The 20,890-nt window shown below is 44.5% G+C and overlaps 3 protein-coding genes across 3 annotated transcripts; 2 read left to right on the forward strand and 1 right to left on the reverse strand.

Annotated features, from left to right (window-relative positions):
* The first annotated feature begins 100 nt into the window (after positions 1-100).
* Positions 101-1,099, forward strand: LOC112898400 (expansin-A32-like). The gene is made up of 2 exons (XM_025966723.1): positions 101-115; positions 204-1,099. Exons 1-2 carry the CDS (start codon positions 101-103, stop codon positions 1,050-1,052), a joined length of 864 nt encoding a protein of 287 aa, XP_025822508.1. The 3' UTR covers positions 1,053-1,099.
* Positions 1,100-1,771: 672 nt separating this feature from the next.
* LOC112896482 (malate dehydrogenase [NADP] 1, chloroplastic) lies at positions 1,772-5,482 on the forward strand. The gene is made up of 14 exons (XM_025964456.1): positions 1,772-2,015; positions 2,108-2,204; positions 2,866-2,952; positions 3,042-3,126; positions 3,360-3,541; positions 3,777-3,847; positions 3,929-4,019; positions 4,109-4,183; positions 4,275-4,376; positions 4,476-4,598; positions 4,676-4,744; positions 4,830-4,898; positions 4,997-5,050; positions 5,153-5,482. The coding sequence occupies exons 1-14, from the start codon at positions 1,861-1,863 to the stop codon at positions 5,204-5,206; spliced, it is 1,314 nt and encodes a 437-aa protein (XP_025820241.1). The 5' UTR covers positions 1,772-1,860; the 3' UTR covers positions 5,207-5,482.
* Positions 5,483-5,586: 104 nt separating this feature from the next.
* LOC112896481 (NAC domain-containing protein 53-like) lies at positions 5,587-9,595 on the reverse strand. Its single transcript, XM_025964455.1, has 5 exons — positions 9,119-9,595; positions 8,674-8,901; positions 6,840-7,601; positions 6,616-6,742; positions 5,587-6,329 (listed from the first exon to the last, which is right to left on the reverse strand). The coding sequence occupies exons 1-5, from the start codon at positions 9,593-9,595 to the stop codon at positions 5,950-5,952; spliced, it is 1,974 nt and encodes a 657-aa protein (XP_025820240.1). The 3' UTR covers positions 5,587-5,949.
* Positions 9,596-20,890: the final 11,295 nt, after the last annotated feature.

The following is a 20,890-nucleotide window of genomic DNA, read 5'->3' on the forward strand; positions in this document are numbered from 1 at the left end:
TTGCTCCTCCAGGCCTCTAATTGCATCGCACAGAATTAGCGCCTTAACAGCCAGAAAACGGCAGGAACCAACCTAAAAATGGCCAGCAGATCAGTGTTGCATGCAGTTGCCATACGTGCGTGCTATTGTTTTTATAAGAAACCTCGTCGCATCGAAGAAGAGATTGTAGGTAATAATAATCGATCAAATTACTCGCTCGGTAGCATAATAATAACTATTGTGTGTCTGGTTCGTGGATGGCGCCACCGCCGGCGGGACTCGTCGTGTCGCTGCTGCTGGCCGCCGTCGCGAACGCGGGCGGCGCTAAGGCCCTGACGCCAGGCGGGCGCGTGGTGCACCACAACCATGGCAAGTTCACGGCCGGCCCGTGGAAGCCGGCGCACGCGACCTTCTACGGCGGGCGCGACGGGTCCGGCACGACGGCGGGCGCGTGCGGGTACAAGGACACCCGGGCGGAGGGGTACGGCGTACAGACGGTGGCCGTGAGCCCGGTGCTGTTCGGCGACGGCGCGGCGTGCGGCGGGTGCTACGAGGTGCGGTGCGTGGACAGCCCCGACGGGTGCAAGGCCGGCGCGGCGGCGGCGGTGGTGACGGCGACGAACCTGTGCCCGCCCAACTACCAGCAGTCGGGCGACAACGGCGGGTGGTGCAACCCGCCGCGGGAGCACTTGGACCTGAGCATGCCGGCGTTCCTGCAGATCGCGCAGGAGAAGGCCGGCATCGTGCCGGTGTCGTACCGGCGGGTGGCGTGCGTGAAGCAGGGCGGCATCCGGTACACCATCGCCGGGAACAAGTACTTCAACATGGTGATGGTGACGAACGTGGGCGGCGCCGGCGACCTGGCGGCGGTGTCGGTGAAGGGGAGCAAGCGCGTCAAGTGGACGGAGCTGAAGCGCAACTGGGGGCAGGTGTGGCAGACCGGGGAGGACCTCACCGGCGAGTCGCTGACGTTCCGGCTGATGACCAGCGACCACCGCAAGGCCACCTCCTGGCACGTGCTCCCCACGGACTGGCAGTTCGGCGTCACCTACCAGGCCGACAAGAACTTCTAGTCATCACCTGATCCACAGCCATTGCAGATCGATCGAGCTGATGAGCATGCATCTGCTATCTCACATACGTATTATATATGAACTGATCATCCATCTGACAAGCAAAATGAAATGACAAGGAAACTGATCGACTTCCTCGGTCCAATCCCAAGATAAAGCTAGCGTGAGGGACAAATTACCCTACTTAATTTACCCTTAATTCCTCAGAGTATTGGAGGACAAATTTTAAATGTTAGTATACATTCATTACATTTCTGGACATAAGTAGTGGAGCTGAGGACTCGAGAATATTCCGAACTCCCGGCACTAGATTCTTTCACAATAATATTGCAGGAAAAGAAATTAAAAGGGCGCCAGTGGAATTGCGCTGTCTATTCAACGCGTGCGGGGTGTTGCTGAAGGTTTGAGGTTGCCGGGTTCCAAAAGGCGGACCTATAGAGCATCGCCGGAGGGAAGCCGGGGAGGCTTTCTGCGAGGTTGGATCTCGTGGTCGCATATGCATGAAGGCTAGGAGTACATTACATATGTTTGCTTCCAAGGAAAATGACTTCTGAGCAACTAATTTAATTTGTGTGGAGCAGGAACAGAGACTGAATGACTTGGACAGTGACGTGGGCAGAGGCGACGAGGGAGAGCTAGACGACGTGGCAGCCCTCCGTCGTATATACAGAATATAATTTTTATTTCTTTGGAGGGCTATAAATAGGCGGGCCAATCCAAACACACAGAGCCAGAGCCTCTCCTATCCATCCACCCAGCATCCACTCGCTCCTCTGCTCCAGCTCCAGCTCCAGCTCCTCGCTCAATCATGGGCCTCTCCACAGGTTACTCCCCGGCCGGATCGCGCCTCGTGACGACCCCTCTCGGCGCCGGTGCCGGCGCCGCGCTCCGCCGCTCCCCGCAGCTCCTCCGCCCGCGCCGGCCCCCGCTCGCCACCGTCCGTTGCTCCGTCGACACCGCCAAGTCAGCACCTCTGATCGATGAGCCTACCAGCTGCCTAGTGATAGATATCAGCATGTCGGCGATTAACATGCATGTGTATGTGCGTGCCCCAGGCAGGTGCAGGACAGCGCGGCGACGGTCGCGGCGGAGCAGAAAGCGTCGCGCAAGGAGTGCTTCGGGGTCTTCACCAACACCTACGACCTCAAGGCGGTGAGTCGCCGGCCTCACACGCGATCCACCGTACCCCCAGTCACGCCATGTGTTTGTTGAAATGCTCCATCGGCTGGCTACTAGTTCCTTTCTGCTGCATGCTGTACCGTCCTTGGAGTTGGACCCGTGCTGCACTGCTGCCTCAAAGTAGAATTAATTCCTTCCCGACCTAAGCTAGCGTTGTTGGTGTGGAGACTGCGATGCCGCGCCTGAATATATAATCCGTCTTCTTCTCAGGGTTTTGTGAAGCAACTGTTAAAAAGATCGGACTCAGTACCGTATTGCTATTGCACAATCTTTACTTACTAGAATAGGATTATTTATTTTACATATATATTGCAATGACGCTAGCCTGTTGCTACGGTACTGGATATGTAGCGCACACACCAATAAAACCGTTGGGCCTCTATAAATTTCCTACATACCACAGCGTAGGGTGGAGTGCCGGCGTCAAGGAGAGCACTATACGGTGCCGGCCACCAAATATTGACCTGTAACTATGCGATGTGATCAAGTAGTGGTTTCTTAGCAATACAGCAAAATGGTGTTGACATGTAACGGCTCTTTGAATCGGCATTGCCATTGCTTGATTTTTTTTTCATTATGCTACATACTTGTATTATGTACCAATCTATCGTCCCTCCCGTCGAATGGAACACAGGATAGCAAGACCAAGTCATGGAAGAAGTTAGTGAACATTGCTGTGTCAGGCGCGGCTGGGATGATATCAAATCATCTGCTTTTCAAAGTAAGTAATCTTTTATTTTACTAAGTTCCCATGTTTTCTAACTGGAGATGCAGAGTTGTTGACCACACCTTTGACTACAAAAATTTCAGCTTGCCTCTGGTGAGGTTTTTGGACAAGACCAACCAATAGCACTTAAGTTACTTGGCTCAGAAAGATCATTCCAAGCACTAGAAGGTAACTGACTTTTTTCTCTGCCTCAGTTTTTGTGAAGCAGAATTCTTTTATATTTTCTTGAACACACACAATAACTCTATTTCTTTATATTAAGAAAGAGAAGAAGAAAAATCATATTTGCTACATTGTTTAATTTCCAAACTACCCTTATTCTCAGATATCAGTCCATCAATGTGACAGTGAACATATATGTGCCCTTCATTCCTAATGTGCTCTTGAAATTGCAACTGTAGGTGTAGCTATGGAACTGGAGGACTCACTATATCCATTGCTGAGGGAAGTCAGCATTGGTATGGATCCTTATGAGGTCTTCGAAGATGTAGATTGGGCCCTTCTTATTGGTGCTAAGCCCCGAGGCCCTGGAATGGAGCGAGCTGCATTACTAGACATCAATGGCCAGATCTATGCTGATCAGGTTTCTTTCTGTTCCTCGTTTCTTCTCAAGTACTATGTCATGAAATTGTAACAAACCCTCTCAGGAAGAGTGCCAAGAAGCATTTATGAAACTTCACCCTCATATTAACTAGGATTCCTTAGCATAGAACTGCTAACACCCAAAACCAGCAACCAAGTATATATTAGAGCGCAATGAACAAATGGTGACGGAATAACTTATTCTTGTTGTGCTCTAAATTTTTTAACTGTGCCAGGGGAAAGCACTTAACGCCGTGGCATCGCGGAACGTGAAAGTCATAGTTGTTGGAAATCCCTGTAACACTAAGTATGGATGCTTATATGTTTTACCAAGTATTAACGTTTTCTGCTATCGCCATGTCTGAGTTGTGGCTTGCCCTTGATGCAGTGCGTTGATTTGCATGAAAAATGCTCCAAACATACCTGCAAAAAATTTTCATGCGCTCACGAGGTTGGATGAAAATAGAGCGAAGTGCCAGGTGCCTAATGTTGATTTTTTATTGTTTCTTGTCCTTTTCTCCCCAGCAGATATACAGATTAAGCAATCACACACAATCTCCTTTTGTAGCTAGCACTAAAAGCAGGCGTGTTTTATGACAAAGTATCAAACATGACTATTTGGGGGAACCACTCGACAACTCAGGTGAAGATATGATTATGAATGACCAGGCTACTTTGCAGATACATTTTTTTCGCTGATTTTTGGTAACTTGGTCCTGATCACCCATGCGTAGGTTCCTGATTTCTTGAATGCCAAAATTGATGGGAGACCAGCGAAAGAAGTCATTAAGGATACAAAGTGGTTAGAAGAAGAATTCACCATGACAGTTCAAAAGGTACCTCTCCCTGTTTGCAATATATTTGCAGTTATCTGTCACTCAAGAACTTAGACAATGCTGTATCATAATTTGTTTCATTCCTACATATTTAAACAGCGCGGAGGTGTGCTCATCCAAAAATGGGGCAGATCTTCAGCTGCATCAACCGCTGTTTCAATAGTGGACGCTATTAGATCCCTTGTAACTCCTACCCCAGAAGGCGATTGGTTCTCTTCAGGGGTTAGTTTTTGATCCCTTTAAATTGTTTGTTTTTTTGTTTTGGCGTGTCTCTGAAGGGGAAAAAAAATAAAACACAGGTTTATACTACTGGAAATCCTTATGGCATAGCAGAGGATATTGTGTTCAGTATGCCATGCAGATCAAAGGTACGATCCAGGATCCAAGTTGCCTGCATAACTTTTGTTCCTAGGATCAGACTCAACTCTAATGATCATGAAATTCTTGCAACAGGGTGATGGTGACTATGAACTAGCTACTGATGTGTTAATGGACGATTTTCTCTGGGAACGGATTAAAAAGGTAAGGGTAGTAGAACTGCGTTCAACAATAAGCTGTAGACTACAGGCGACAAAAAGATTTTACTGTAACCATTGACCCTGTAATTCTAATTCTTTCAGACTGAAGCTGAATTGCTTGCTGAGAAGAAATGCGTTGCCCATCTTACAGGAGAGGTAAATCACCATGATTACTGAGATCTTCTTTTAACGATGCATGCATGTAAAAGAGAGATTGTGCTGGAAATGATTGACTTGGTTTTTCATCGTGGAATGCAGGGGATTGCATTTTGTGATCTTCCAGAAGATACCATGCTACCAGGAGAGATGTAATTTAGTAACAGCAGCACGACCGGGCGAATGCGCACTTGTGTATGTTAATACAGTTTCTGGCGGAAACACAGACGATAGTTGAGAGAAGCAGCTGCTTATAGATGCAGCAGCTATCTATATGTATGTATATTCAGTAAGTGTGCCATAGGAATTTGCCTATGATGCAAAGTTTGTACACTAATAAAGTAACAAACATGATGCGCAGCTACTAAACGTGCATCAAGCATAGCTAGAATCATCAAGTTGCTTTCAGATAGCAACAACAATCGATCTTCATTCATGGCAAAACCATAACCAAAAGAAACAGAGCCACCTGTAGACATAGCCGCAACTTTGCATTCATCACCACATCGACCATCCATTTTGAAACATGAAAAAAGAAACTCAAAACACCAACACAACTGTACTGCAAAAGCATCATGATTCAGCCACGGTGAACCTGAAATATATATACAGGATTCTGCACTAGCATTATCCGTTGCAACCAGAAGCATGACAAATAGCATCATCACATGCTGATGTGATGATAAGCAATCCGCACTATACTAACAGCATTGGAGGAATTCATACTCATACATACACCATTAGCTCTCGAGCTGCAAAACGCTACTGCTAGTGCTAAACTCCACAGGTCCATGTCATGCAATGCAATACACTTATGCGGAGGCCCAAGTTGAGTCTGCCTCAAAACACAGCGGATTAACCTAAACTTCATGAGATTATCTTACTCCAATACCAGGCTGCTATTTGCCATAGATGCACATGCCCACCTCGTAGCTCACTAAGAGCATTATTGCCGAAAAGAAGACAAGGCAGAAGCCACCACGCAGCACCGTGGTAATCGTGTTGCAGCCACAGTGTATACGGGTACCAGGCTCAAAATCTGTGATGAGCAGCTCCATGCCTTGATTCTTTTGCAGGGACCACTTATCAGGCCCAGAAGCTACAGCTAAACTACCTATACTGATCACTTCAGCAGAGACATGGAAGGTGTTGGGGCGTGCTCCAGAAATAGGAGCTAAGGATTTGCGGAGGTGTGCCGGGAACTCCGATGCAAAAGCTGGTGGAGCGGAGATGGAATCCAATATCCGCTTTCCGATGGAACTACTCTTAGCCTGCCCATCTGTGGAACACAACACAAAAAACTTGTCAACAATGTTCTTTTTACAGGTAAGCATAAGCTAATGACCAGGAAATTGCATGCCAGCTGTATATAATCCTGCCCCCATTAAGCAAGATTGAGCTAGATTTTCTCAACACAAAACAGTCTAATACTTCAATCCTGCTTAATAAGGGTAAGTATACAACTAACATAAAAGAATCTGGTGCAAAAGGTATGAAAAAATGCTCCTTTTCCATCATGGATCATAGAGCTGACCTATTGTAATTTTCCATAGTAGATTACCTACCTGGTAAAACAACACAATTTAACTGACTACCAGCCTCAGGTAACCTAGCAGATGATGAAGCACCAACTACAAAATTAGGTTCTAAAACCTTTTGAGTTGGACTATATGTATACATGGTATTGTTGACCTGTAAAAGTAGAAAAATGTGGGTGATCACCAGTAAACATATCTATGCTCTGCACAAAACACAGCAACTTCGTCTCTTGATTCAAACAAAAGCATACCTCTTGGGTGAGCACTGGACCATTAAAAGCATGGGAACTACCAGCTGACTGCTGTATGGAGCCCAGAATATCATTGAATAAATTATCATCCATTGCATCATAATATGGCATACCATCATCCACCATGCCAATACCAGATAGATTGGTTGCAGGGGAGTTTAGAATTCCATTCACCTGTCTAAACCCATCATCACACATGGTGGAATCAAAGGGTGCGTCATAGAACATCAAAGAATCATCCTCTGGCATAACTGAATTTGTTATAGAAGAATGCGGGGGATCAATGACACTTGAGCCCAAATGGGAATCTTCTTGTATTGACTGCAACAACTGTTCCAGCTCATCAGGCTGGAAAGTCTGGTCATCAGGGAGTGGAGGAATATCATTGTTAGCTCCATTTACAGTTTCCAAAGAATCGGGTGTTTTCCATGCCCAACCATCCGAAGGCCAGACTGTGGATTCATTGCCTAGAGGGTAATCTAGATTTGCAGCATCTGCAAAATCCTTCAGCTCTAGGAACCCATCACTGGGGCTGAAATTATTAAGAAAATCTCCAGCATTGGAATTTGATATCATATTTTCATTAAGCATTAAGCTATTCTGCTCCCCAGGCTCAACATACTGAAGAAAATTAGAGCCAAGGTTCGGGTCACTTAAAATGTCCCCAGAATTTCCATCTACATCTTCAGAATGGTTGCTATTATTTGAGGTATCAGAAACTGGCAAACCAATTGTACCATTCCCATTTTGATCACCCAAACCCTGAAAAAGAAAAGAGCGGTTATCAGAACGAATATACCAATGTGTAAATTTGATACCAAAATCAAAATGAACCAAGTGAACAAAAAAAGGATCACCTATACATCATAACTTACATAAAAAAAAAGAGCCCCTGCATGGATGGACAGTAAGCTCATTTAGATTGACGAAATGCTTTTATTACAATAAAAAACTTATTGTCAAAGAACTATTCTGTTCGATAATCTGTACACTGTAGCATGATGTGGAGTTCACACCATACAGTCAAAGATGGATGACAACACAGAATCCCAACCTTTTAATGCTCAGAAATGAATACTATGACATCATGACTCTTGTAGTCGTGATCTCATATAACTTGCTACCTGAGAAAAAAGTAGCAAGATTTATGCCAAAAAGACAAACCAGTCAGTGCCCTTGCTAGACGCCATGGAATAGTATTCCAAAAATACAAGTTACAAGTTACATACAACAAGCTAAAGACCAATGCTGGAGGAAATCCAGCAACCCTGTTAAGAGCAAGGTGCATGATTAATCGATATGTATTGAGAAATGTAAGGCTTGACAAAGTCATGTTCTGTCAACAAGGTGCACTTGGCCCTTTTCGATGATGAGTGGGTCCCCCAAATAGATTACGTGACTTCAACTGGCATCCTAGAAGAAGCGCACTAAGTCCTAAGAGGAACATGCTGATCCATGACTTAGCTAGCCAACCACTTGTTTAGCCAAAGGCTTTCAAAAAAAAGGAAGAAAATCCTAGACGGTTGCACATAAGCAAACAATATTAATGGCTCATATAGAAGATTTATCAGAATAATTCATATAAATAGGAGCGCACTGCCTAATCTACGAAAAATGAGATGTACAGTATCAAGCGCTTCTTCAGGTGCCATTCAATTTAACCGGAACAATAGAATAGTTTCAGAGGTATAGCAAGTTAACTCCTCTTTTTTATGTTATCCTCAGGTTTTGGAGTCTAACAAGTACAAGTAAGACCTAAATGTGTACCTCAAAATGAATTTTTTATGTACAAAAACCACGCTGACAAATAAGAAAGACGCAAGGGTGGCTATACCTGAATGAGATCGCTCATTTGAAGATAGCCTTTCTCCAAAGCACCAGGGATCTCCTTAGGACCCGGGGGGACCTCATGGTCAACAACAGCATCACCCTCGACCGGAAGCAAACCGACATCTTCGTCATCCTCCTCCCATTCCTCCTCGACGAAGGGTGCTCCATACTGTGCCCCGTTCTGTGGACCTGGGCCAGCTTTCTGGAAGATCCGGCACACCACAAAGGAGTCCTGCAAGAACAGGTATGCAAATCAGTATCAGTGCACTGCGCTTATAAGAATACAATCAGCCTCTTGTATAGTTACAAGACTACATTAGACTATGCACATGTCCATTTTCGCATAGATTACCACCGGACATACAAAACAATGTGCACGAGAGGCATGAATCCGAAGCAAATACACACAATTCAATCAATAAGGGAAAAGGGGGTGGATTGATGGGTACCTGCGGGATCCCCGCGGCCTCTTCGCCCTCGAGTCGGTACTCGTGCATTACCCAGTTGGTGCGCTCGCCCTTGGGCGCGCGTCCGGCGTGGAAGACGAGCGTCTTCTTCATCCCCACGATCCTTGGCCCATGGCGCACCTCCCTGTCCTTGCCGGTGGTCTTCCAGTATCCCCCCGATGTGGCGCGGTTGGTGCGGGCACGGTTGGCGTGCTTGCGGTCGAGGCGGCTGAAGAAGTACCACTGGGAGTCGCGGGAGCGGAGGCGGGAGCGGGCGGGGAGGTCCCAGGGCTCGAGCTTGTAGAGGTCGACCTCGGCGATGGCGTCGACCTTGAGTGGGCGGCCGAGGACCTTGCGCTTGAGGTAGTAGGAGACGAGCTCCTCATCCGTGGGGTGGAAGCGGAAGCCCGGCGCGAGGGAGGTGGCCTCCGCGGCCGCCGGCGGCGGGGCGGAGGAGGAGGAGGAGGAGGGGTGGGTCATGCGCGTGCCTGCTGCTAGGGTTGTAGAGGAGGAGATTGGATTGGAGGGGAGGGGATTGGGGAAAGTTTGGGGGGAGGGAGGGAGGGAGAGGTCTACTCTTCCGGGGAAGAAGGGGAGTGGCTTGGGCTATAAGAAAGCCCAGGGGCCTTTTCGGAACACCACGCCAACATCGCCAAATCCAAGGATTAATATAATCTGGGAGCCCACTTGCAGAATTCACCCCGTGGGATGGGCGTTTTCTGATCATGGCCACACCATTCCTTCAAGCGTTTTATTTTTCTACCAAACGGTGTCATTAATCATAGTAATCTCAAGGATTTGTTCATTCCTTGGAAAATGGTGGAGTTATTTGCAAATGCGGGGCTGGTGAGCGAGGTGGGGGAGAAGCGTGGCTCCACGGTGGTTTCCCACCCAGCTGCATGGCTTGCGTTGACCGTGGACTGGAGCCATCGGTGATGAAGATGGAATGGCGGGCCCACCGAGCAGTGACCCCCCGGCCCCATCGGCTTGCGAGTCAAAGTATTCTTCCACTAAAAAGAAAAGTATAGCGTAGACTTGGCTTACCGATTCAATCACACGCTAGCTAAATATATAGAGCGTAGGTACTAGTAGTACGACAATTAGCCATGCGTGTGTCTTCTGTAGACTGGATACCAACGACTCTAGCTTATTTTTTTTTTCCTTCCAAATTACATATAATAATAATTATATTACATTGGAAATTGTTTGGTCATCACTTTTTAATTAGTTCTAATGATGAGTACAATAACAATTATATTACGTTATTGGATTAGCAACATAGCTTGAGAAAATACGTACTTTCACTGAACATTTTATGGCATGAGCTGGGCAGTTTTTTTCCATTATATCTATTTTCTTTGGAACAATATAATACAGTTTCACAGAAATTGCTACTATACTTAGAGTGTATACATCATCAATTTCACGTTCCTGCTAAGCCGCCGAGCACTCAACCTAGTAATTTTATTATTTAATTTGATATACGAATGTATGCAGGTGCAGCTGTGTATCTTGCCATACGTTCCTCTATGGAACTTTGGAATCTCACGACTAATCTCGAATAGTAAGACATGGAGCGAGGTGTCAACTAAAAATGTTACCAATAAAAGTAGAAATAGTATTCTTCTACACATGTGAAAGTAAAACATATGAATTTTCTTACCAGACTTTTAACTGAACTGAAACAGGCTCTGTGGCAGAACCAACCTGAATTATACCGACTCAAGTACGCGAGTCCTCACTGGAGGGCTGCCTCGTACTTCAAACGGTATAATACTATTGGTCTGTCGGGTAACGTCCCGATAAACCACCGAACTCAGGATCAAACAAGGTACCTCACACGAAGGTGAGTCCAGAGATACAATGCCAAAATAATTTACACCACAGGCAGTTGTATTACAAGAATGTACAAAATAACATTTGTTCTCACTGAGGAGAGTTTATTACAACACAAGTTCAAGTTTCTAGTTCAAGCAGCGGAGTTTGAAAAGCGTAAACATTATACACGTCTTTATTACAGATGTCATGCTAGCCCTGGCATGACATCACTCGGCGGAATCAGCGTTGGTCGGGGACGTATCCCATTCAACCGACCAACCATCAGGCAATGGGTAGGGCCAAGGTGTAATGAAAGCTGGTTCATCAGTGGAAGTACCTGAGATAAATTATCAAAAGCAAGGCTGAGTATACTAATACTCAGCAAGACTTACCCGGAGTTGGGTATATCTTAGCCCATAACTAGACTCATGCTGGCTTTTAGCTTTGGGTAGGGTTTTCAGCTGAAAAGCAACAAAGAGTAGATCCTTATTTTCAATTTTTAGCTTTCAGGTTCTAGTTGAATTAACCATTCTAAGTAAGCACCTATAGCTATTCAAACATGGTAGAATCTTTACTCAAACATCATCTTTAATAATCACATAATTACTCTTGTTACTCTATGTGATAAAGGGGATAAGCAGTCTCATTTCATCGTGAGAGGCGGACGATTCTGAATCGAGATTCAACCTTGCAAGGTAAACCTAACACACACGCTTGGAACACCACAGGGTTGTTCCGAAGCAACCGTTTGCCTTTCATTCCGACTCGTGGATCAGTGCCACCACAAGCGACTGCAGGTCATATGCACTACAAAAGTGCAGGACGTACGTCTGTAGCGCGACTACAAAACCCGTACTCCTGGTTGCCCAGCAACACATATGCCTACACGTCGAACTAAGTAACCAAAAGAAGCAAATACATGTGGTGGGTGGTATGTCCACTCCTCGGGCCGATCGGTTACTAGGCTTACCGCTTACCATATTTCACGGCATGTGGCTAGTACTTTCAAACGCTTAACCACCGCTACCACACACTGCGACCTTATCAAATTCATCAAAACAGACGGGGTATCATCTTGACCAGGATACCTCATAAAACTCCCGTCCGTCATCCTTATAGTGATAACAGGAATGTAAACATCACAATTCCTATATCGCGCGAGTGACAGGAAATCACTCGACTTCTACCGGTCCTATAAGCAGAGCAGCTATTCGGACTCAAGTTCTAGTGTTCAATACATCGGTACCTGGATAATGCAACTAAGTTTCCAATCAATTCCTAAGAACTTAATGCATAACAATATAAATATAAATAGTATAAGTTGTAGTGTAATGAAGTAGGGGTTATGTCCGGGGCTTGCCTTCGTTGGTGGAGTTGGGGTAAGTTAAGTTAATATCTCCCGAACTTTGGTTCGGGGCTTCAGAGAAATCCGCTACAATATTTCCGGGGTCTTCAGAATATCCTCCTTCTTGTTCCGGGAGCAGTTGATAATCCCCGTCAGCGAGCGTGGTCGAATCTATATGAGATGCAAAATTACAAGTTATAGGATGTTCTTACTTTTATTTTACTTCCCGATAAAGTTGCAATCCAACTTAAAGAAAATTACATTACGATGATAATCTAACTACCCTGTACTGGGCAGTCATTTATTGAGTACTAATTAAACTAACTAGTCCCGTTAGGCAACCGTGGTGGGTTACCCTAAACATCTAATTTAACTTTACTGGGTAGTGTATCTAATTACCTTAAGCAACACTACACACACTTAGCAATTTTTATTTATTTTATTAGCTAAACATTGTAATTAACCTTTGGTTATTACTTAATTATGGCTAACTTGAATTATTTAACCAAATCTTAAGTTAAGATAAATAATTAATATTTATGAAAATTATCATGGTTAGGTTTTATGATAATTTTACTCTAAAGGTTCTAAGTCACAAAACTAATTAAGATTAACATTGAAATATTAAGATATAATTGGAGTTTTATATTAAGATTAGGGTTTTTATACAACAATTAGGGTTCACAATTTAAGAATATCATAAACTACTTAAGTCTAGTATTCTAGAGAAGTTCCATAAATTTTCATGCATTCCAATTATTATTTATGACTCATCTTGCAATCTAAGTTTTAAAATTTATAACTTAAGTTATATTAGGTTTCTGCTTCTAAAATTTTTATGTTATATCACACTCATAAAGACCAGACTATAGTAAAAATTTCATCCCTAAATATGTATAAATACTTCTGAAATTAAATTGTCAAGCTTTTATTAACTTATAACAAAAGTAATCAAATACTCTAGCTAGAGGGTTGATCTAGACTTCAAAAATTTATACAAGCCTTCTCAATTTAGGTACAATATATGCTCCAAAAATTAACAGCAGTAAAGCTATGAATCATACGATTTGATTAAAACATCCTTTTACTTGTATTTAGAATACAGAACAAACTAAGCACTGTCATAGCATGGTTATGAAATAAAAGTTGTAGAGTTTATCACAAGGATTCTAACCCAACTGATTTCGTATTTTTCTGATTTTTCTACTGTTTTCTACGCATTTTCAAAGTTCACAGCAGAGATCACAAATAAGATTTACAAAACAGCCCCTAGCTTTAGCACAAAACCCCCTGAAACTTTACTGTCTTCTCCAATGGAGTCCCTGGCCGTGGTCCAAGAGGGGCGGCGCCAGTTGACCGGCCAAATCCGTGATGCTCGGGTCGCAATAGTGGGGGAGAAGAGGGGGATTAGCGAGAGTAGATCGGGGGCTACCTCGGGAGGGGTTCGGTTGGGCTTCTAGGGCCGTGTACAGGTCTGCCCGCGGAGAGCAGATGGCTGGCGGCGGGGAGGTCCTGGACGGCGGTGTCCCGGCAAGTGGGGCGGCGCTGGCCTGATCCAACAGCTTCAGGGGACCGAGGGACAACTTTTGGTGGTGCTGGTTCGGGCGGAGGAGGGCGGCAGCAGCGGGTCCACGGCGACACCGAGCTCGCCGGAGTTACAGAAGAAGGGCGACGGCGTTCCGGTGTTTAGGGGCGAGGAGCTGGCGAGTGGAGGGCTAGAATAGGTCGAGGAGCTCCCAGGGGTGCTGATGCGCGCGCAACATAGGAGTTGGGCGCCCGGTGTGGAGCTGGCCACGGCAGCAGCTCGGTGGCGACCGCACGGCGGCGGCGTGGGCGTGTCCAGCGCGGAAGAGGCCAGGGAAAAAGAGGAGCCGAGGTGGGAGAGGTAGAGGGCGACGCGTGGGAGGGGAATGTAGCTGGATGTGGCACTCGGGAGGCTGCACCGGCGGTGGCGGCGGCAGCAGGAGCAGAGCAGAGGGGGCAGCACGCGTGACAGAGGAGGAAGAAGGCATACAGGGTCAGAAGGACTGATTTGCAAATCTAGAGATTTCCAGGGACTCCTCTGTAAAGGAAAAATTCCCGTTGATACAAAAGTCTAGTGTGAAAAGTGTCTAAAGCAAAGTTGTAGAGAATTTCAAATTCTACAAGAACGTTTTAAGGTTCAAGTTCAAAATCCCAAAGAATATAGTTTTATTTTAAACTTTAGAGCACATTTCAAATTATAAACTTTGTCTTGTAATTCAAACAAAATGCTTTAATGTTTAGGGTCTTTTTGCAAGATTTCCTGCAGTAATCATTACTAACTCTTTTTACACATTAATCCCTAAACAACTTTGAATTTGACTTCCATAATTCAATCATTTCATATATAACCCTTGTATTTGTTTTAATTACACATAAGTCCTTGATTTCATACAAAGTTTATTCCTTTTTGGATTTTTAACTTAACATTTGTGCTTTACTTTGCTCTAGTCAAATAAATTTGACCTTTAAGAGTATTTTCACACAATTGTACATAAAAACTTATGAAATTCATAATTTACAATTACACCCCTAGTCCTTTGTACAAAGCTTAATATACATACAACACACTAATTATCTAGTGTCCATATCCTAATTACAGGAATGTTACAGCCTTCCCCCCCTTAAAAAGAATCTCGTCCCGAGATTCCGAAGCTGAACAGCAATGGATAATTAGATTTGGGGATTGGCTTGGAGAAAGTCTGGAAAATTCCGTTGAAGATAAGACTCAGTTTCCCAAGTCGCTTCTTCTTCGGTGTGATGATCCCATAAGATCTTGTACATCTTAACTGCCCTTCTTCTGGTGAACCTTTCCTTAGTATCCAGAATTCGAAGAGGTTGTTCAATGTACGACAAATCAGGTTTTATCTCAAGGGTACTTGTCTCAACGATTTCTGTGGGTATTTTGACACACTTCTTAAGTTGAGAGATGTGAAAGACATCGTGAATAGCTGCCCATTGAGATGGAAGACGAAGTTTGTAAGCCACTGGGCCACAAACATCAAGAATTTCAAAGGGTCCGACATACCGAGGTGCTAACTTTCCTTTTATGCCGAAACGTTGGACGCCTTTGGTAGGTGACACTCGGAGATAGACAAAATCTCCTATCTGGAATTGCAGAGGTTTTCTCCTCTTATCTGCATAACTCTTTTGTCTGGACTGAGCGGTTTTAAGATTAGATTGAATAACCTTAACCTTATCTTCGGCTTCAACAACTAGGTCTGGTCCGAAGATTTTGCGTTCACCGGTCTCTGACCAACTCAAAGGAGTTCGGCATCGGCGACCATATAATGCTTCGAAAGGAGCCATTTGAAGACTAGCTTGGTAACTGTTGTTGTAGGCAAATTCAGCTAGAGCAAGACACTTGTCCCAACTTGTACCATAGTGAATAATACAAGCTCGGAGCATGTCTTCAAGAATTTGATTAACTCGCTCAGTCTGCCCATCAGTCTGGGGGTGATATGCAGAGCTTCGAATCAATTTGGTTCCTAGAGCTGATTGTAGCTGCTCCCAGAACCGTGCGATAAATTGGGGCCCACGATCAGATATGATAGTTTTCGGAACCCCATGCAATCGAACGATTTGTTCCAGATAGACTTCGGCATACTTCTTAGCAGAGTAAGTGGTATGCACCGGAAGGAAATGAGCTGTTTTTGTGAGTCTATCGATGATTACCCATATGGAATCATGTTTTTGAGAGGTGTTGGGAAGACCGACAATGAAATCCATGCTAATGTCTTCCCATTTCCATGATGGTATGGGTAACGGCTGAAGTGTACCAGAGGCCTTGAGATGACTGGCTTTGACTCTCTGGCATGTATCGCACTCAGATACATATTTGGCAATTTCTCTCTTCATTCTGGTCCACCAAAAATGTTGCCGAAGATCGTGATACATCTTGGTGCTACCAGGATGAATAGAGAATTTGGACAAATGTGCTTCGTCGAGGATTTGCTTACGAAGTTGATGATCCTTAGGCACAACAAGTCGATCGTTGAACCATAGGACTCCTTGACGATCAGTGTGAAAACACCGATATTTAGCTTCTCCCTGGGATAGCTTGGATTTAATAATTTTGACACCCTCATCATGTAGCTGCGACATGACGATCTTTTCTCGCAAAGTAGACTCAATGGAGATCAAGTTTAAACTACCTTGGGGAATAATCTCCAGATTGAGTCTCCGCATTTGATGGCAAAGAGTGTCATTAAAAGTGGATACGGTCAAACAGTGACAATGTGACTTGCGGCTAAGTGCATCCGCAACTACATTAGCTCTGCCCGGATGATAATGTACCTCAAGGTCATAATCCTTGATTAACTCCAACCAACGCCTTTGCCTCATATTTAAATCAGCCTGAGTGAAAATATATTTAAGGCTCTTATGGTCAGTGTAAATGTTACACTTAGCGCCCATAAGATGATGTCTCCATATCTTGAGAGCATGAATAACCGCTGCCAATTCAAGATCATGTGTTGGATAATTTTGCTCATGAGTCCGAAGTGCTCGGGAGGCATAAGCAATAACCCGGTTGTTTTGCATAAGAACACAACCAAGGCCAATTCCAGAAGCGTCACAGTAGACATCAAAAGGCTGGTTACTATCTGGCTGAGCTAGTACTGGAGCAGTCGTCAGAAGTTTTCTTAAAGTGTGAAATGCTTCCTCACACTTCTCGTCCCATCGGAACTTAACTTCTTTCTTGAGTAGCTCAGTCATGGGTTTAGCTATCTTGGAGAAGTCTGGAATGAATCGGCGATAGTATCCTGCCAATCCAAGGAAACTTCGTATTTGATGGACTGAAGTGGGAGGATTCCAGTCCATAACTTCTTGAACTTTGGCTGGATCAACCGATATGCCTTGACTGGAAATAGTATGTCCCAAAAATTTCACACTATCCAGCCAGAATTCACATTTTGAAAATTTGGCATAGAGGCGATGATCCCGTAATCGTTGAAGAACGACACGCAAATGGTTAGCATGGTCTTCTTTGGTTCTGGAGTAGATCAGAATATCATCGATGAAGACCACGACGAATTTATCGAGCTCCGGCATAAATACGGAATTCATGAGATACATGAAATATGCCGGTGCATTTGTAAGTCCAAATGACATGACCAGATATTCATAAAGCCCATATCTGGTTGAGAAGGCCGTTTTTGGAATGTCACTAGGCCTGATCTTGATTTGATGATAACCAGAGCGTAAATCAATCTTAGAAAAGACCTTTGCTCCAGCTAATTGATCGAATAAGATATCAATGCGGGGAAGAGGATACTTATTTTTAATAGTAACCGCATTGAGGGGACGGTAGTCGACACATAGTCTCAGACTATCGTCTTTCTTCTTGACAAAGAGAGCAGAACAACCCCAAGGTGAAGCACTTGGACGTATATATCCCTTATCAAGAAGATCTTGAAGTTGAATTTTCAGTTCTGCTAATTCATTTGGAGGCATGCGATATGGCCTCTTGGAAATTGGAGCAGTACCCGGTTGAAGTTCAATGATGAACTCGATGTCTCGATCCGGTGGCATTCCAGGCAGATCGTCGGGAAAGACATCGGGGTATTCACATACTATCGGAATATCCTTGACTTTGATATCTGTGATAGCATATGCGCAAGGGTGTAGACATTCTGGTGGAGGCAGAACAAGAGTAATGGCTCCACAATATGGTGATCAATTTCGATAACCCGGGAAGATATGTCTAACTGGACTCGATGTTCAGTCATCCAGTTTGTCCCAAGTATGACATCGATACCCTCTAAACTGAGTAAAACCAAATCAGTTTTAATCTCTTTACTACCTAACTGAATTGGCACATATCTACTTATTCGGTTGGAAGTAATATTTCCTCCAGGGGTAGTGATCATATATGACCCCTGGATAGGACAAGATTCAAGTCCTAGTCGGGTTCCACAGTTGTTACTAATAAAACTATGTGTTGCTCCAGAGTCAAATAAAGTAACAACTGGTTTGTGATGTATAGAAAATGTACCCGACATAATAGGAGCTCCATCTGGAAGTTCCGCAAGAGTGGTGAAGTTAATCCGTCCTTGACGAACTTGCATCACCGGCTTCTTTCCCTTATTCTGGTTTCCTTGGGTGGAGCTCGGCCCTTGATTAAGCTTCTTAGGCCGCGGGCAATCTCGGATGAAATGGTCCGCACTTCCGCAGTTGTAGCAGCGATAGTTGCTGCCTTTCTGTGGCACTTGCGGAATATTTAGCCGTTGGCCAGATTGTTGTGCTGGTTGCGGGGGCACAGGAGGTCTGAACTTTCCTTGCTGCTGAGGTGGCCTAAAAACCAATCTTCCCGTAGGGGCATTGCGTTGTGGTGCTCTGGGTGGCGTATTAGGAACAACCCGATACCTCGGTGGTTGAGCACTCGAGGGTCCAGCAGGGTTCTTCCGCTTCTTCTCGGCAGAATGCGCCACAATGCAGTCTTCTTGAGTTAAGGCCATATTGACCAACTCACTGAAAGTATTTGCCTTCACAAGGTTCAGGCGTTCCTTGAGTTTGGTGTTCAGGCCCCGACGGAAATGGTCTTGCTTCTTGGCATCATTATCTGCATGATACCCCGCATACTGGCACAGATGATTGAAATTCTGTGCGTATTGCAGAACTGTGTTGGCACCTTGTGTAAGAGCCAGAAACTCATTAAGCTTTCGCTCCAACAATCCTGCGGGAATATAGTGCGCTCTGAAAGCGACCCGGAATTCATCCCATGTGATGACATGCCCTGCAGGTTGCATGGCATAAAAATTGTCCCACCAGATTCTAGCAGCACCACGAAGTTGTTGAGCAGCAAAGGAAGCTTTGCTAGAATCCGCACATGGTATGGTCAGTAGAGCGAACTTTGACTCAATAATATGGAGCCAGGCATCGGCATCCAATGGTTCCTCGGCCTTACTGAAGAAAGGCGGTTGAGTACTGAGGAAATCCTGGTAGCTAGCCACAGGAGGATTACGATCATCCCGGCCTCCTCGGAATTGTTGCTGCTGATTCAGTTGGGCTTGAACCAACATATTAAGTAATTCCGTTTGCCGAGCCATGACTTCGGCAAGGTTGGGAGGAGGTGGTGGTGGTTGCTGAGAACCACTGGCTTGATCAGCCCTGAAACCCTCCGGGGTTCCTCGTGTGGCTCCAACCATCTGAAATAAAGGAGATGTCCATTATTAACCATATATCTTTACTCCCAATTTCAGAAGACATAATCAATGCATATATTCCGCAAATCATCTCATCTCAAAATTTAAAGATAACGAACAAGATGATGAAACCGGAAATTATATTACATTGCTAACTCAGATAGTTCTCATATCACATGTCGAAAGTTTACTACATAGGCCATCTATGTTACATCAAATGGCGTGAAGTTTGACTACTTAAACTATTACATTCCCTTAGATTACATCTCGAAAGTTGACGATTTTACTAAAAATCGTCGAAATTTCCCACAGAAGACTGACTGCCAGAAAGAGAATGATGGGGACTAAGAACAGGATCCCCATGCTCAGAATCAATCTCTGAGATACCCTCAATCTCTTCTGGGTCTTCTTCTTCTTCTTCAGGTACTATGGGTATAGCGGGAAGTATCGGTTGCTGCTGCATTTCCTCAATGTGAGCTTGGGCATCATCAGCCACAAGTATCAGATCATGAATTTGTGCCTGTAGGAACTCAATAACAGTGTCACGCTGAGTGATAATATGATCACTCTCATTGATCTGATCTTCACGATGGAGGATTGTCTCATCTCTTGCTGCAATAATTTCATCCTTCTGAGTCACCAAAGCTTGCAATTCTTCTATCTGGGTCACTTGGTGATCAGCATTCCGATAGTGGCTTTGAGCCACACCAGTTATCTGACTTACCCCATGACGCAGCAGCTTTTGGTAACGGTATTGCACATCCATAAACCTGGTAACAATACGGACGGTTTCTTCAGCTATATCTCCTAGCAAATGACCAAGATGATTTGTCCGAAAATCCCAGTCCGAATTACTCGGGTCTATGGTAGGGAATAACCCAATAGGATATGAAGCAACTTCAATCGGATGTTGATTGCAGAAGAGTTTGATTCCTTCTAAAGCAGCAGTTTCAAGGGTATCCACTAGACGATATCCAACCACTTCCACTTCTATGGGAGGCCATAAGGAGCGGAAAGGGTGTTGAGGAATCATCATCTTAACCCTGCAGCGGGAAATTCCTTCTTCAAGATATTCTACCCCATCATACAGAGGAGGCTCGGTATAATGAAACATACTCAAGGATTCCCACAAAAGACGAGGAAATCCTTCCCAATGTAAACCATTGGTGTGAAAGTGCCCCTCCTGATCCCAAAAGGTATTAGCAGGAGCAGCCATCTGCGACAACAATGCAAATGGTAAGATATTTTTACCCTGTTGAGAAACTTTACAAGGTAAAATTGGATTAAGATAGCTGATTCTGATAACAGCAAAGGCTGGAAATCAGATGGATGCCTAAGATACCCAACTAAGATTCTTACTTACCCAACTAAGATAAACCAACATGTTGCCCATTTTCTTTAGGAAGCATTAAACAAGCATTCAATTTAGTTGATTAATGGATTATG

This window comes from Panicum hallii, chromosome 6, assembly GCF_002211085.1.
Source record: "Panicum hallii strain FIL2 chromosome 6, PHallii_v3.1, whole genome shotgun sequence".
NCBI classification, from domain to species: Eukaryota; Viridiplantae; Streptophyta; class Magnoliopsida; order Poales; family Poaceae; genus Panicum; species Panicum hallii.

Coding starts and splice junctions, on each gene's coding strand:
- LOC112896482 (XM_025964456.1), top strand. CDS start 1,861: ATGGGCCTCTCCACAGGTTACTCCCCGGCCGGATCGCGCCTCGTGACG. Junction 4,899..4,996: donor TCTGGGAACGGATTAAAAAG/GTAAGGGTAGTA, acceptor TAATTCTTTCAG/ACTGAAGCTGAATTGCTTGC. Junction 5,051..5,152: donor TTGCCCATCTTACAGGAGAG/GTAAATCACCAT, acceptor CGTGGAATGCAG/GGGATTGCATTTTGTGATCT.
- LOC112896481 (XM_025964455.1), bottom strand. CDS start 9,595: ATGACCCACCCCTCCTCCTCCTCCTCCTCCGCCCCGCCGCCGGCGGCC. Junction 6,743..6,839: donor GTCCAGTGCTCACCCAAGAG/GTATGCTTTTGT, acceptor CTACTTTTACAG/GTCAACAATACCATGTATAC. Junction 6,330..6,615: donor AAATTGTGTTGTTTTACCAG/GTAGGTAATCTA, acceptor TGTGTTCCACAG/ATGGGCAGGCTAAGAGTAGT.